We start from the raw sequence: 17,381 nt of genomic DNA, 5'->3' as shown, positions 1-17,381 counted from the left end.
GGTATCAAAACTGTGACAATAATCAAAAATAGTTGATTTATTTTTAAAAAATAATTAACTGTTAGTAAATCTAAAACATATCTAATAGTCATCTAAACAAGTAAATGATTTGTTGAGCTAATGTCCCTGAGTTTGGTTTAGAACCTAAAAATACTTCAATTTATGATTATTTACATTATATTATTGTATATATTTTTATTGCTTAATGATTACAATGATATTCATTTAATTCACAAATAGCTAAGTATTTATTTAATATTGTAACAATAATTATTAAAAAATAATTAACTGTCACTTTTAAAGCATAATGAGTTACAGCATAATATAATAAGTATAAACCATGACATATCTATAATATAATTACCGGGAATTGTATTTATAAAATGTATTTAATAAAGAAACTAACCTTTTTATTTTGCTATTTAAAGTTTCCCTAATATATAGATTACAGACATATATCATTGATATTAACAGTATTTATCCTATTTTTTGAAGACTAAATTAATCAATACTATTACTGAATATCTATCAGTATATCTATTTGACTATTGAGTCTATTTGTGTACCAAAATGAAAGAAATCAAAATTGAAAATCTAGTATGAATTGAGTGTCATTTTGTATAGAGTTTATCTCAATCTATAAGATAACTGCTCTCATGAGAGAATCTTTTAAATTTTTTCTAAAAATATCTTTTAAAAAATCCAAAACATATCCCTTATATTTTTGAATAACACATTCGATGTAAATTCCATTTGTAAAAATTTTAAATTTTAAAGTTTTTTTTTTTGAAATTCACATAAATTTAATCATCACATAAATAGTGATTTTATATCCATAAAGTCGTCTATGGAATAGATTAGGATTACAGTTGCCATCTTTGACCATAAATAGATGGATTGTCAGATTACAGAAAACAATTACAGATCTGACTAAAGAAAATCACAGGAAATTTAATTGTTGGGATTTTTTTAATAAAAAATTATATACTGTATCTAATTATTATTATATCTTATTATCAAATATAATTATTTTTGAAATAAATATCTGTTTATCAAACTTGTGGAAAAATATTCTTTATATAAAATACAAAATATATTGGATTTAGTGTATATTATTTAATAAATCAATTAAAATATACTTGAATTTTAATTATAATTATTTACATTATTTAAATTTAAACTAAATGTTTGGCTACACTCACTAAACATTGATTATCCGGTAAAGAAGTTTGAGGCGATAATCGTAGCTATAATTTACATTAAAAATATGTTGTTTTGTTGGGTCATCACAATGACAAACAAAGTTTAGCTTATTTTTGACGATTCAATATATTTCTAATGTGTCGATAGATTCAAATGTATATTTGTATACAATCTTAACTGTATTTTTGTCAATTCAGCAAATATTAGTTGACCTGACTTTGGTTTTATTGGTATTCAAATGAAATACGTTTTGGGAATATTTTTAAAAATTTAGTTAAAATTTATTATTTAATTTATATAACTTAGTTTAACTAAAGTTCAATAAAATTATAGTTTCAATGCTATGTTAATAAATGTTATTTATACTCTCTAATGATGTAATATCAATACTAATACAGTATTAAAAGTATTATTAATCCAATTGCAATGCCAATCATTCTACACTACTTTGTAAATACAATATGAAACTAAGTTAATAAAACTTATTATTAAATCTTGTGAAAATATTTATTGAGATTATACAATGTTTGCATTTAATTGCGTTATTTGAAAAATATATTATAATAATATTAATTAAAAGTTTGCATAAAAATTTCATGATATAAGTTACATTTTAGATATATACACATTTAGAATAAATAAAATAAGTAAAATTCATGTATAATATATTACTGAATTATAAATTAATAAATTATGATATTATACACCATATTGTATTTTTTATTTCAAAAGATTTTTTCGCATTTATATAAATTTTAAGTATTTTTTGGTATAATTTAAAATTAAATTTGACTAATTTATATATATAATTTTAATAAATTTAGCATTTAGTATAGTATATATTATTATAATTTTATGTTAAGTTACATATATTATAAGTAAAATATAAATATATACACAATAAGACAATTACAGATAACAATTGATCGAAAAAGTTGTTTATTGAATTGTTTGCTAAATTACGATAAAAATAAATGAAAGTAAATGATATGAGATATTAGTTTCTAATTGAAATTTAATGAAAATTATGTTCAATTGTCGGCTCAATGTTATATCAATTAGTATCTTATTATTAGATATGGGCAAATAGAAATTTCTAATAAACTTCTCTGAGCAAATTTATAGTAAATTTCTATAGAAACTACTATTATATTATGGGATCCCTATATCTATAGCTATTGTTATACTATAATATGAGACAATGCATATAAATTTATACTACATTGTGATTCAAATTGAATCCCTATATATAAAAACTAATTATAATTAGTTTTGTAAAATTTTATTAATTATATAATTATATTTTTAGTTTAATATAATTAAAAAGATTAATTTTTACTTCAATTATTAATTAAAATACAAATTATAATAATATTTAATTATTACTCGTAAGCAAAATGTATTGTTACAAAGATAACTAATATGAGTCAACAAAATTAACATTGAGATCTCATAGACAGAAATTTCTTTTAGAAACTTTCTAGAAATTTCTCTATAATTTTAGAAATTTCTCTTTTTTGTCAACATTACATATTATAGATTGTGATATAACATTAACTGTAATATAGTTAAGGGTTATTAACACAATATAAAATATTTGTAATAATATTAGTTTTGTTAGTTTATAGATACCAGTGTTTCAATCAAGACAAACAAATTGATTAAGTGTTGAAAATATAAATATACATTAAGTTTAGTCATTAAAAAAAATACTGTATTATAGAAATATTATATATTAATCTTATCTAATATTAACATCAATTAATTTACTTAAAAGAGTTAATGCCATTAAAAATAATGATATAATAGTAATTAATTAAATGATTTTCTTATTTTATTATTGATAAAAATGTTTGTCTTAAATTAAATATAAATTAAAATAAAAAGAAATAATATTATTCACAATAAAATCCCATCAATTTTTATATATTTAAATATCGGATTTGTTATAATAATATAATATTATTGACAATTATGTATACTTTAGTATTTTAGTGTTACATTTTTAAAATAATGATTTATTAATACTATTATTAACTTTTTAAAATGCTTTTAAATATGAATTCAAGTTATAAAAAACGACACTATATTACTATTAAAATGATTACTGTTTTTATCATATATTTTAAATAATAGCAGCCATTATTAATATAATTTACATACAGTATCTTAAAATACAGATATATTATTTAAAAATATGACACCAAAGAGACTTTAAAAGTTTTATGAAAAATGCATTAAAATAAAAGCTATAAAATTAGATTTATTATAAAATATTTTTATAAAGTCATAAACATTTTTTAATATTAAAATTAAATTTATTCTATTAATTAAATTTCATATTTAAAAAAATGAATTTCTTGAAATTTCAAAAAAACTTTGTAGTAATTATTTTTTGTATAACTAAGAATTTTTAAAGAAAAATCAGTCGACAAATAATTAACATAAATATTATATAAGTATAAGTATAGATTTATTAGTAATTATATTAATCAACATATACTGTAATTTATTAAAAATTATTGAAAATAAATATTAATTTTCAATACTAATATAAAAAGTATTTTAAATATAGATTAAAGTGTTCTGTTTAATAAAAAATTATAAAATATTTTATAAAACTTGTATATAAATTAATATAATGTATAGCTCATTAATAAACCACCTTGATCATCTTTTTGACACTTTATATTTTAAAACAAACAATAGAAAGACTGAAAGCAATGAGTTTTACAAATTTTACCAATTATTAATACTTTTAATATAACGTTTTTAAAAGTTTTTAAAAATAAAATAAAATAATAATTGAATTTTATAGTTATTTTAGTCATTTAAGTGTTTTCTGGAAAAATTATGAATTTTTAATTAAATAAATTTTGTGTAATTTATTTTATATTAACAAATTTAGATGTATTTAACTTCTAATAATTGCAATTAAATAAAATAATTTAAACATAATTGAATTAAATACAATAAAAGTTATGCTGTTATTAATAATGATTTAAGTATTTATCTTATCATAAGAGAAACTCAAAATTTTGAAATATTTATGAATAAAAAATATTTTTTAAAAGTTTATATAAATAAACTGTAGTAAATTATTAATTTATACATAATTTGCAATTAAAAATGAATTATTTACAATTAAAATTATTATATCATAAAAACTTAACATTTTGAAATTATTTTATAAATATATTATACATGAATTTAGTATTTTAAAATAAAAATCACACCATTAATGGTTTTTTTAGTGTTGTTTAATAATTCATATTTTATCATTGCTTCTATAAATAATAATATACAGTATTCTCAATATATGATTGAAACTAATGTTTACTTTAGGATATATCATATTTATAATTCAAATAACATTATTAATCAATTGAATGTTTAAATACAATATAGACTTAACTAAATGTCAATTGTTATGTATATTATATATTCAGTTTCATATATTCAGATAGTTTACGAAATAACTAATTTTAAATATCGCTTATTTTCTTTTTTTCATTAATTTAATTAAAATGATTTTACAATAAAATTTAATTTATTCCTTAACTAATTAAAATTGTAATGCTATTTAAAATGTGATTTAATAAATTAAATTTTTAATTTGTAAATTTTAAACTTTGTCGCCAAGTAGTTATAAACTTTTTCAAGTTATAATTAAATTTAAAATTGAACTTGTTATATTAATTTTTGCAAAATTTTACTCATTATTTTTATAAATATTGTTCAAATATTTTTTATCAAAGCATTTTGAAATCATTACTTTATTTTTATTTAATTGTATAAATAGTATAGAAACTTATTTGTATTTAACAATAAATAGTAATTTTTTAATAACAATATTTATGAATAGAGCTACAATTTTAAATAATAATAACAAAAAATATATTTTATATAATTATAATAAGTATAAATAGCTTATATATATAAATGCTATTTTAATTAATTATAATTAATCATAATTTAAAAAAAAAAATTTGAAAACTACTTTAGATATTATACTTATTATATGTTTTTAAAATTTAATTAAAAGATAATTTATTTTTGTATTACTTTATTTAGATTTTCTAGAATCCTAATCAAGAAAATTAAAATAAATAATAATAAAATTATTTTTAATAATTTTATAATTTACGGATTAAAAATTAATTATATAAAGTATTTTTTATATCAATTAATTTTGCTACTAACAATAAAATCATTATATTTGTTTTAGTCATGTGATTCATATATTAATATATTTATGAAATATTTAAATAAAATCAATATTTTATATACATAATATATATTTATATCTATATTAATAATATATAATAAAATAATATTACATTTGTTTTTAAATAGCTATTTATGAAAAGCGAGTTATTTATTGATCTAAAGATTATTTATTGTTCTAAAACAAAGATTATATGCTTTTATGTATTAATATTTTAAATAAATTGAATGTTAATAACTAAGTCTATATATTAAACTTTTTAAAACAAAAAGTATCAATTGTTTCATTAATACAGTTTAGAAAAGTATAACAATAGGTATATCAAACCATAGATAGCTTTTATTTTATACGAAATATTATTTTTATAACTATAATAAATTGAATAATATACCGGAATATATAAACTTTGTATAATACATATACATATTCATGTTATAATGTGTTTTTGTTTATAAGAGAATAAATAATCAAAATAACTATAAAGACTATAAATAAAATATGTTTTTAAAACTTAAAACATTTCATTTTATTTGCTTATAGTGTTATGTTTTAAATTTTTTTACTATTATTTGTTTGTTGTATTCATTATAAATTTTTAAATAATTTTTATATAAATCATGTAATATTAATAAATTCAACTTTTAAAATACTTATAATATAATATATATAATTTAATGTAAGTTATTATCTATTTTATTTTTATTAAATAATAAAAAATTTTAAATTTTAAAGTTTATTTTTATACCAAAAGAGGTCATCTCCTGTGCGTTAACTTAACAGTAAAGTGAGATAAGATATACAATATTTTACTATTTAATAATGTTTTACTCAATAAATTTACTTATAATACAATTGGCATAAATTATACACAATTAATAATATAAAAATATTAGTAACTAATTAATTATTAATGTTAATGATATAATAATACTATTATTACTAAATAATAATTGATAAAAATCACGATTCATTGGCTTAATGACAACAAGCAGTTCGTGTTATAACTAGTTTTAAGTCAATTTTTTGTGCCTAACATTTAGTTAAAAAGTTTGAATAATAACTTATTATTTGTTTAACATTAGCCAATATTATTGATTTGGTCCAATGACTCGCATTATTATTATAATCTATAAAATTATGTTTTATAAAAACTTTTTAAAAAAAATTATTAAATGACATTTAACTATTTGTTAAATTTATTTATTAAATGATTTTAACTCAATAGAAAATACAATTTTAATACAAGAGTTATTTATATTTAATAATAAAAAAATTGTTTTTCTATTTATTTATTTATTATATAATCATTAATAACATTAAAACAAATGACAAATTATCTAAAAACAATTTATGAAATAAACATATAATTATTATATACCTGTATATGTAAATGATATAAAAAATCAAAATATTTTTTTATAATATAAATTTATAACAATTTTTTGTGTAATTTTATAGTATTATATATAGTATGGTATGGCATGTGATATGTCGTGACTCTTAACATTTCTTATCGCTAGACATAGCATTAGATTATCATTTAAAAAACACAACTGAGAGACCAAATATTTATAGCACTGATCACATAAAATAATTGTTATTATTATTATTATTTTCAATGTATTTTCGACAATAATATGTGATAAAACAATTGAATTGGATTGTTGTTAAAAGCAAAAACAATACACGATTTTTCCATACAATTAACTACTCAATTGTTTTTCACAGTTAGTGTTTTGCTATAATATTATAGTTATACAGTATATATGATATCGATTTTATTGTAAACAATACAGAATTTTTTGGCAGTGCTTTATATAAATATCATATAAAAGACTATTTTAAGTATTATTATTGAAAATTGTGTTTGTTTTTAATGGCATACAAATATCATTTTAGTTATATAACTCAATAAGGTTTTAAACTATACTGTATTTTTAAAAATATTTTTTAATGGTTTTATTTTGAAAAATTTATACTACAGATGACAATTTTCCCTTTTTTATTGATGTGGTTTTTATTAAAATTTATATATATAAATATATACTACTGTATATATTTATTATAAGTACAAATAACATTATTTAATATAATTACGAAAATTTATTAAATAATATATGTTGTGTAAAATATTTGAATATTTTAAAAAATATATTTATTAGACAATAAGTTATAAATTATAATAGAAATATTATAATAATTTATTAAATTAAAAATATTGTAATTGCAATTAAATAAAATGTTATAAAACAATATAAAAATACTACGAAAACAATAGTAAATTATCAATTACTAACAAAATATTATGAACTAAAATAATGAGAATACATAATAATTTATAATAATAATAATAAAAATACAATTTATTATATTATTTCAAAAAATTATATTATTGTTTGCAATTAAAAATAAGTGATTGAATTATTTTGCAAAATCTTAATGATCTTTAACATCCTTTTTACTTAATATCATAATAAATATTTTTGTTGTTTTTTTAAATATTTTATTTATATATAATATTTTGTTAAAAATAAATAATTTAACCATTTTTTTCAAGCGGCAGTTAGTTCTCTATTCTCTCAAAATAATCTCTAATATAATATCTATAATTATTTTCATTTCTCTATTAAATTCACCAAATTTTTACACTTTTGAATTGTGAGTTTCGGAAGTGATGTACCGTTTTATGAAACAATAAAATCATAACTAAAATAACAAAAAAAAAATTAAGGAAATTAGATGAATCAAAATTTGCTAGTTTTGTCATTTACTGTTTGATTATGGGGTCAGTTATGACATCTTTCAAATAAAACTATGACATATTTTTTTGTAGACATTATTTGTTATCTTGATATCGTTTTAATTAAATTTATGATTTTGTTTAGAAAATAAAACACAATAAAAAATTATCTTTATACTCCTATAATCAATTTGGTAAAATTTATAAATTTCAATAAAATCAACTGTTGTCGTTAATTAATATAATAATTATTATTACTGTATTGATATAATGTAAAAACAGTTTCACATTTATATTATACCGCAATAATGCGCTTAATTAATATAGATATTAAAATTTAATCCGCAATTTTTATTTTATTTTTGTACTTTTGTATCCATAATATTATAGACATTAAATTTTATTATGGGCATATATATTAATATTTATAATTATAATCATTCAAATAATTAACGATAATAATAAGGTTTACAAATATCTATAATATATATAAATGCTATACACAAAATAACAAATGGTAAAACATATACAATAATATAAACATATTATTATTATTATTAGATTATCTATTTTTTATGTGCATATGAAAACACTTATTTTTATTATAATTATTTTATTATAATATTATTAACACTTTATTTTGTTATATTGTCTAAATCAAATAGTATTAAATGATCGACTATACAGTATAAAAATTGAATTAATTAGTTAACACAATAGAAATCAATATCTAAAATGTTTTATAATAATCAGTTGTGCGATTCATTTGGATTTTTGTTAATAAAAAATTCACAACAAATGGTTTAACTTTATGACAAATATGTTATTTTAAAAATATTTTTATCTATTTATAAATTTTAATACAAATATTGATATAATTTATATTATTAATACATATTATGATTTATGATATATAATTAATTAAGTTTCAGTCCATAATTCAAATCAGTTTCAAATATATAATTCAATTGAAACATAGATATTCACTATATATTTATATCTAAAATGATATAAGTATTTAATCGTTTTCTATGATAAATATCTAATTCTAATTACATGTTTTAAGTGTCGTTTTTATGTAAATCCTATCCATTTATGACTGTTTTAATGAAATTATTTTTCCCAAAATATTTATATACTGGTTATTAATAGTCATTAAGACTTGTTTTCCAATATATGTTGGATTTATTATTATTTTGTTATTAATTATTAATAATAAAAAGTGAGCACAAAATGACTGCAAATGAGATTATTGGCGATAATTTTCGGTGACTAGAGTTTGATGTAATTATATTTTTATATTATTAGAAATCCCATTACAATCTAATTTTATAAATATTGGATTGTTTTTCATATAAAACTGTTTTTTAAATTAAAAAAAATAATCTCTGTTTCACTAAAACTTTGGCCTAAAATGTTGTTTTGTATTTGTTGTTTGTATGGATTGATCCTCTTTTAGACTGAAATTGGTTTAGGATTGTCTTTCTTTGTCTTTATTATTATTGTCGATATCTTTATTACTATTTTGTTCCGACAACTCCTTCCAAAAGTGATAGTTTGATCGCAAATGTTCTGCAATTTCCGGAAAGTCTCCAAACGCTACGTTCAAAACCATAACATCACAAATGAGATCATAAATTGAAAAAAATGAAAGAAAGATAAAAACATTTTAATGATTGAGTTTAAAAAATACTAATAATTTTTATAATGACTTACAATCCCAAGCGTCAAACATATCGTTTGCAAAATAATCAATGAAACCAATTTGAGATTTAGGTATAGAACAGGTCAGTCGGTCAAAGGTCGGCATCACTACCGGTAGCTTTTGGCGCTTCTCCTCATCAGTCTATTCATAGTATACACAAATACAACATATAACAAGTATTTGTTAATTTTAAATCAACATTTGTTTACAATATATGATTAAAGATTTCTAAGTTAATATTACAAAATAATTATAGCTAACACTGATTTATAAATAAAATTTTATAATATTTACAACATTTAATATTCAAAATATAAAAGTATTAGTCATTTGTATTTATGATAGCAATAGTTTAATTATTTTTAGAAAAATATTTGTTGTATCTATAAATGACAAATATTAATTAATTACTGATCGATTGAATCAAAATATGATATACTGTATATTGTAGTTGAATCGAAGTAATATTTATTATTAAATTTGATTTCTCTCTCTCTCTCTCTCTCTCTCTCTCTCTCTCTCTCTCTCTCTCTCTCTCTCTCTCTCTCTCTCTCTATTCTCGTTTTTATCTACAATACTATAAAAATATTTTATTTCTAATAATCAATGCGAACAATGTGTTTGTTAGTGTATTAGAAAATCAGTACAGAAAGGAATTGTGTGGAAAAAATCAATAATTTAGTGTTTGATTGAATTGAGTGCAAAATATATATTCCTGTTATGTATTCACCAAATCAATGGTAATAACATTTGAATCGAGCAATACTTGGGTATAGTAACTAAATATTTGTATTTTATATTAAATTTAGCTGTATTTGTGAAAAATAATTGAATACCTGATTGCAATACTCTTCTGCAATCCTATGCGCCCACACTTTGCAGAGGTCTAGAGGTCGGGCGGGGTTTGAGACGTCGGCACACTTAATGAGAATTCGTTTAATGAGAACGATATTTTCAGGTGTGGAAAATGTAATCATATTCGGCGATTCGGGAACTGTTTCCAGTTCTCCCGGTCCACTCTGACCAACGTTCCCTATAAGACCTTCCTCTATGCTAACAGATTTGGTAAAAACGTGAACAAACTTTGATAAATGTTCAAAATGTTTAGTCATTTCGGTGGCCAAAACCATATCGATAATTGATTGGCGAACGTCTCGATAGGTTTCGGAATCCAAATTTTTAAATATATTTATTGGGTCTGAATTGGGACCAACTGTTAGATGAAAGGCATGAGCCGCGTGATGGCTCTCTAACACAGATCTGTAATAAATAGTAATATATAAAAAAATATCAACAGTTAGCTAATTGAATGAAACAGACATATCATTGTAAAGTATGGCCATCTCGTCATTTGAATTACAAAGAAATGCGCTATTTTTTCCCGGATGGTCCACGTCGTGGATTATGGCGGCTATCAAACAGATGGCCTCATCTAAAGGATAAAACAGTGTCTTCAGTCGTGGCTTTCTTAAGAAGTAAGCGGTCGCTTGCATGACATCTGCGGCATGGGTTGAGTTGTGGTAAGGATTGTCCCTATAATTGGCTTCAATGACTGTTAACCAGTTTCTTAAGGTTATCTCATCACAGTTTAGAGTACGACAGACATCAAAACTTGACAGAACTGATAATCCCAACCAAACTAATGGACTGCATATACACATTATGACAACAATAATGTATTACAATATTAATTGATATGATATTTAAATTATATAAATATATATATATATATATATATATAGGAAATGATATACCGTTTTTGTGAAACTCTTTCCAATTCAATGATATCAAACCCCCAGTCACTGTCCTTATCCAATAAATTCTTGATATTATTGGGAACATTGGAAAGACTCGGCAGTTGTGTGGGTGTCTGTGGAGTGACGCCTCCTCCGCCGACACTACTTTTATTAGAGGCGGCCTCGTGTGACATACGACGGACTCCCGACTGTTTTGTACCGCTCTGTGTGAGCAAAGTGTTGGGTAATATATTATTATTGAGACGATTAAGGAGTGGTTCGGGTGTAAAGGGGATGTCAGCAGTGATTCTCACACTCATCAGACCGGACACCAGATCACTGGCCATTTGGTCGTCCGGTTTGCTCTCTTTGTTCGGAAATTGTGGTGAATAGAGCTCCGAGTTCTTCAATATTTCCAATACTTTATCCAACGCTTGGGCCACAAACACAGGACTGTTCTCTTGAGTGGCCATCAGGATATTGATGACCTGTTTCATCAATTTAACCACTAATTGTTAACACATTTACGCAATTTTTAAGCTAAACAATATTCTTATGTAAATGTATAGCCATTTAGTACTTATATTTAGCACAACTTTAAATAACTCTACGTTTATCTACAGAAAAGCTATAATATTGATCACAAAGCAAATGATGGCAACAATGTCTCTAATATCTAATTTTAATTGTGAAGACAATAATACAGACAACAGTATCCATAAGCCATATATCAATACCTTAGTTATGGGCGCCTCGATAGTCATGGCGTGAAATTTGGCAAAACTTTGTCGGCGACCCAAACCAACTGTTAAGTGAAAACATTTAATGATATAAAAAGCCAACCATTTATTAATATTAATTAATTGATATGCACTGACCGTCAGAGCACAGGGATTTTACATCATATGATGCCTTTCTAGTGCTTTTTATAGAGCCATAAGTATAAGGAAGTACATCTAAAACATATCGATATTAAATGCATTGCCATTAATATTATAGTTAACTTTATACTGTATATAGTATTCTCACTTAAGATGATAAGTCATTGCATCACATATTATCAAAATTAAATCAAATATAAGGCTAATGGATATTACCATATATTTGATTTCAATAATTTTGTTATTTCTAAACAATATATGACTTAAAAAATATAAGTGTATCTGTAAAGAGTTTGGGCTAATATAATATAATCAAATATAATGTGATATATTATAAATGTCATACTATAAACTTATTATGTAAATGATTCTAACACTATATATATATGACAAAAAACAAGTGCTCTCCTAATAATATATAATAAGATTAAAAATTTAAGAAAACATTAAATAAAAAATGTTATATCAACTATATTATAATTTAAAAAGCTATATCATATAAACTACATAATATAATAAACTCTTTTTTAAAAAACTTTATATTAAATTAAGTTTTTACTTAAAAACTGACACTGAAAATATGATAAGTTGTTTTGTCAATATAATATACAGTGTATATAAGTAAAGTAAATTGAATTGCAATTTTATGGTTATAACAATTGTATTTGTTTGAGAAAATAATAAAACTATTAATAATAATAAAAAATAACAAAACAATTGATTTTTATTTTATATGAATGCTTACCTCCATCGGGACTAAACATCTTTTCAATTGAATAATAAGGAAATTCTTTGATAAATACTAAATGTTCGGCAATTCTATAAATAATAGAAAATATTTAATATTAAACCTTTAATATAATAGTATATATAATATAACAGTTTAATAGAATAATAATAAATACAATATTTTCTAATAAAGTTTATTCAATAGTTAAACTAATGTTGATGTGATGAAAGTCAACAATAATTATAAAAATAACATTCAACTAATAATAATTATATCTAATTATCTAATTTTAAAAGTAATTTAGTTTTATACTTATTTTTATTATATTATAAACACATATAAAATGTTTTGTGACTGACTACACGTCAAAAATGTGATTTTTATTTTACTGATAAATTTTATAATTTTTTATATTTATTTATAGTTAAATATTTATTATATCAAATAAAAATTTAGATAAAATTTGTATACAGTATTTTTTTGTGGCAAAAAATCAATAATAATGAAAATTTTAATGCAATGTTAACATTATTTTTTGAAACTCGTATTTTATAAATAATTTAATCATATATTAAAGTTTAATTATCATTATGTTATATAATTTATATCATATAATTGATGAGCTATTACTATAAATATAATCAAACACAATATATTCTAAATAAATATAGTGATTATGAGTATAATTAAATAATAAGAAAAAATATTTTTATTTAAAAATTTGTTTTAAATATAAGTATAGTTTCACTCTTGTGTATTGGATATAGGATACAGTATATCAAAATAGGACATATATCTCATCTATATGTAGATTATACAGTAGATCTCGTATATATAATATTATATGTCCATTAAAAAAAGGACAACCATTTAAATAATAAAAGATGAAAACTATAAAATGTCTGCCATTTTAATAATAAAATATATGTTTAACTGTACTTATATTAACTACAACTTGGTATGTAATTTCAAAATTATATAATTCATATTATAAAATATATGGTCGATATAATCTAATACAATTTGATTTTTATTGGATTAAATTCTTCAATCAAACATTTTTTATTATATAAAAAGCATATATTTTAAAATTGTTGACAAAAGAAATTGATAAAAGTGATGATAAATTGGATTTCAGTCAGGAATTTAAAGTCTAAATAATGTCTTATATCTGCTAATAGTAAGAGATGTTTACTCATGAGTCGCTAAATTAACGAATATATATTCTACTGTATATATATATATATAGTATATATCAGGGTTAAGCAAGGGGTAAGGCCAAGATACCTCCCCTAAGATTTTGGCATTTTACCCCCTCCCCCGCAGACTTTTTGACCAAATTGAAAAAAAATTGTCGCTTTAAAACAAGGAGAAATGCTAATTTTTTCAGGTTATAGAAATTATAATTGATAATATTTTATTAAGTGTTATTATGTTTTTATAACTTATATAAATGTAATTATTGACTTAAAATCAGTAAAAATAGCTACAATAACATTAAACTTAATCTAAATTGAACTCAACTAAAAATTAAAAAACGATAAATAGTTAGTAAAACAATATATATGATGTTTTTATTAATAATTTTTAAAATTTCAATTAAAAATAAAATTTTATAATTACTTGAATTAAAATTTTAACTAAAATTAAGTTAAATAATTAGTATTTAGTTAACATTTATATAAAAATAACATTTTTAATATAAAAATATGTGCCTAAAAACTTAAACATTAACTATTATTTTTAAAAAATAATTACGTTATAAGTAGATTATTTAAAAATAAAAAAAACTAAAATTAATTTAGTAACTATATTAAAGTTTTTTAATTAATGTTTTAAAATTTTAAATGCAGGATTATTTTAATTTATAAAAAACATTTTAGTTTAAATTTAAGTCTTAAGTCTCTGAAATATTTATCTATTTTCCTTGATTTTTGAATTTTGTGTTCACCCTCTTCCTTGATTTTGGATTTTTGAAAAAATTGTTGTTTAAAAATGCAATAAAATTCTATACCCACTCTATACCCTCCTTAAGATTTGTCGAGGTTTGTCTTATTTAAACCCCTAATACCCCCTAAAATACAAAACATTGCTTAATCCTGATATATATATATATATCGCATATCCTAACAAAAAAGGTATGTCTTTTAGTTGTCGTCAAAAGAGTCTCTTTTAACAATACAGTCATTGAATGCCTTTTAGCGAATCACACATTTGATGGCATTTCAAGTATGAATTACAACTCAAAACTTAAAATATATCACTTTTTCATTATTTTGGTGTTCAGTGTTAACACATTTGATAGAAACAAGTTGTTAGACATTGACAATAATATACAGTATATACAGGTATATGTATTGTAAATTATATAGCTAAAAATGTACGGTATGGTTTGTCACAATTATAGGGCTTTTAAATTGAAGTTTTCAAAATTTAAAAATAATTCAAAAAATGTATTTCAAAATGTATTAAAAGCAAATAAAATAAATTTATTATAATAAATATGTTAGAGTATATATTATACAAAGAATCTAATATAAAAGTAACACTAATTTATTTTATTGGTTAAGCTCTTAATATAAAAATTGTATGATGTGTGTATGTGTATGTGTGTGTATGTGTATGTGTATGTGTATGTGTATGTGTATGTGTATGTGTATGTGTATGTGTATGTGTATGTGTATGTGTATGTGTATGTGTGTATGTGTGTGTGTATGTGTATGTGTATGTGTATGTGTGTATGTGTATGTGTATGTGTATGTGTATGTGTATGTGTATGTGTATGTGTATGTGTATGTGTATGTGTATGTGTATGTGTATGTGTATGTGTATGTGTATGTGTATGTGTATGTGTATGTCACAGATAACCTTTTATTTTTAGGAACTTAATATATGTCTGAATCATCAAAAATAAAACATTTGTCTACAGAATGTTAGAAATAAATTTTAAAAACTTCTGCAATTTTTAAGACAAAAATTTAGCTACAAATAAATTTCTAGTACTTTACTAACAAAAGTAAAAATAATTTAATAAATAAAATAAATATTAAAAACTTAAAGTAGTTTGAATTTAGTTTTTTTAAGTCAATTGATTTAAATAATGCATTTTTATGGATATAATAAAAACTTAAAAAACATACCCATTGTGTACCTCTAATGGAGATATTTTACTCCAGAGAGGAATACATTCTCCAGACTTTCTCCTATGAAATATAGTTCCCTCCCATTCCTTGTTTGGATTGTAAATGCAATCAAACCGATAATTAATGATTAGTTAGTCTTATATAGTCATTAGCAATATATTAAATATGTTTAGTGAAAAAATACAGAGTACTAATGTATGAGTAGTCAAATGTGATGATGAATATAGTAAACGATATGAGTGTTGTTGACATACCTTTCCTTTATTGATATGCATATTAATGCTGTCGACGACATCGGTCTTCAATGAATCGCTTCGATGCAAATCATAAGCATTTTTGCCGATAATTTCTTCATACCTAAAACCCAACATTTTTTCAATGGCTTGATTCAGGTATTGTATGTCATGATTAGGACCGGTAACTATCACACCGTCCTTACAGTAGTCGAGTGCAGTGAATAAGGCATGACTTGCTTTAAGTTTAGATTGAATGGCAATATCGTTATTCTCTAATTGAATCAATTCATTGAGACAAATGCCTAAATTATATGACTCTATGAACCACTGGATTCAGTCATTTGCCAAATCAATTACCACATCATTCAAATGGAAAGATAGAAATAGAAAAACAATTATTAATTAATCAATATTTAGTATTATATATATAATAGGCATTCATTTATTATTTTAATTTATAATAATAGATTAGTTTTATAATTAAAAGGAAATTTGCATTTAATTAAAGAAACCAATAGTAAATTGATTAGTATTTATGATATAAAGACTAACTCTATTGAATCCGTGTCTAATAAATGGCAAAACTCCTGCCTCTTCTTTTTCGGCTAAACTTCTCTTAACGACCGCAACAATACACGTGTATTCACTTCCTTTAATATTTCTTATGGATCTAAATGTAGACAAAACAATAAGATTAAGTCATATATATATATATATCAATTAAATATATTATATATAATAGTAGAGAAAGCCTTAAAACTATTTTCGTGTTTTATTTA

At 21.2% G+C, this 17,381-nt stretch overlaps 1 protein-coding gene across 4 annotated transcripts in view; it reads right to left on the bottom strand.

Annotated features, from left to right (window-relative positions):
- Positions 1-9,449: 9,449 nt before the first annotated feature.
- Positions 9,450-17,381, bottom strand: part of LOC128958720 (high affinity cAMP-specific and IBMX-insensitive 3',5'-cyclic phosphodiesterase 8B-like) — a 35,914-nt gene continuing 27,982 nt past the window's right edge. For all 4 annotated transcript variants that reach the window (XM_054304632.1, XM_054304633.1, XM_054304634.1 and 1 more), the window contains 12 exons: positions 17,155-17,272; positions 16,621-16,929; positions 16,364-16,452; positions 13,239-13,312; positions 12,491-12,568; positions 12,350-12,417; positions 11,927-12,100; positions 11,631-11,836; positions 11,197-11,523; positions 10,713-11,136; positions 9,888-10,017; positions 9,450-9,770 (listed from right to left, as the gene is read on the bottom strand). In XM_054304632.1, the coding sequence (XP_054160607.1) occupies positions 9,643-9,770; positions 9,888-10,017; positions 10,713-11,136; positions 11,197-11,523; positions 11,631-11,836; positions 11,927-12,100; positions 12,350-12,417; positions 12,491-12,568; positions 13,239-13,312; positions 16,364-16,452; positions 16,621-16,929; positions 17,155-17,272 (2,125 nt within the window). In that variant the 3' untranslated portion in view covers positions 9,450-9,642. The remainder of the gene's footprint in view (positions 9,771-9,887; positions 10,018-10,712; positions 11,137-11,196; positions 11,524-11,630; positions 11,837-11,926; positions 12,101-12,349; positions 12,418-12,490; positions 12,569-13,238; positions 13,313-16,363; positions 16,453-16,620; positions 16,930-17,154; positions 17,273-17,381) is intronic.

Source organism: Oppia nitens, unplaced genomic scaffold (assembly GCF_028296485.1).
Source record: "Oppia nitens isolate AA-2021 unplaced genomic scaffold, nextdenovo-longstitch-racon4-pilon3 scaffold3_pilon_pilon_pilon, whole genome shotgun sequence".
In the NCBI taxonomy this organism is placed as follows: Eukaryota; Metazoa; Arthropoda; class Arachnida; order Sarcoptiformes; family Oppiidae; genus Oppia; species Oppia nitens.
Note: the sequence above shows the minus strand (reverse complement) of the source record. Positions and strands in the feature narration are given on the sequence as shown.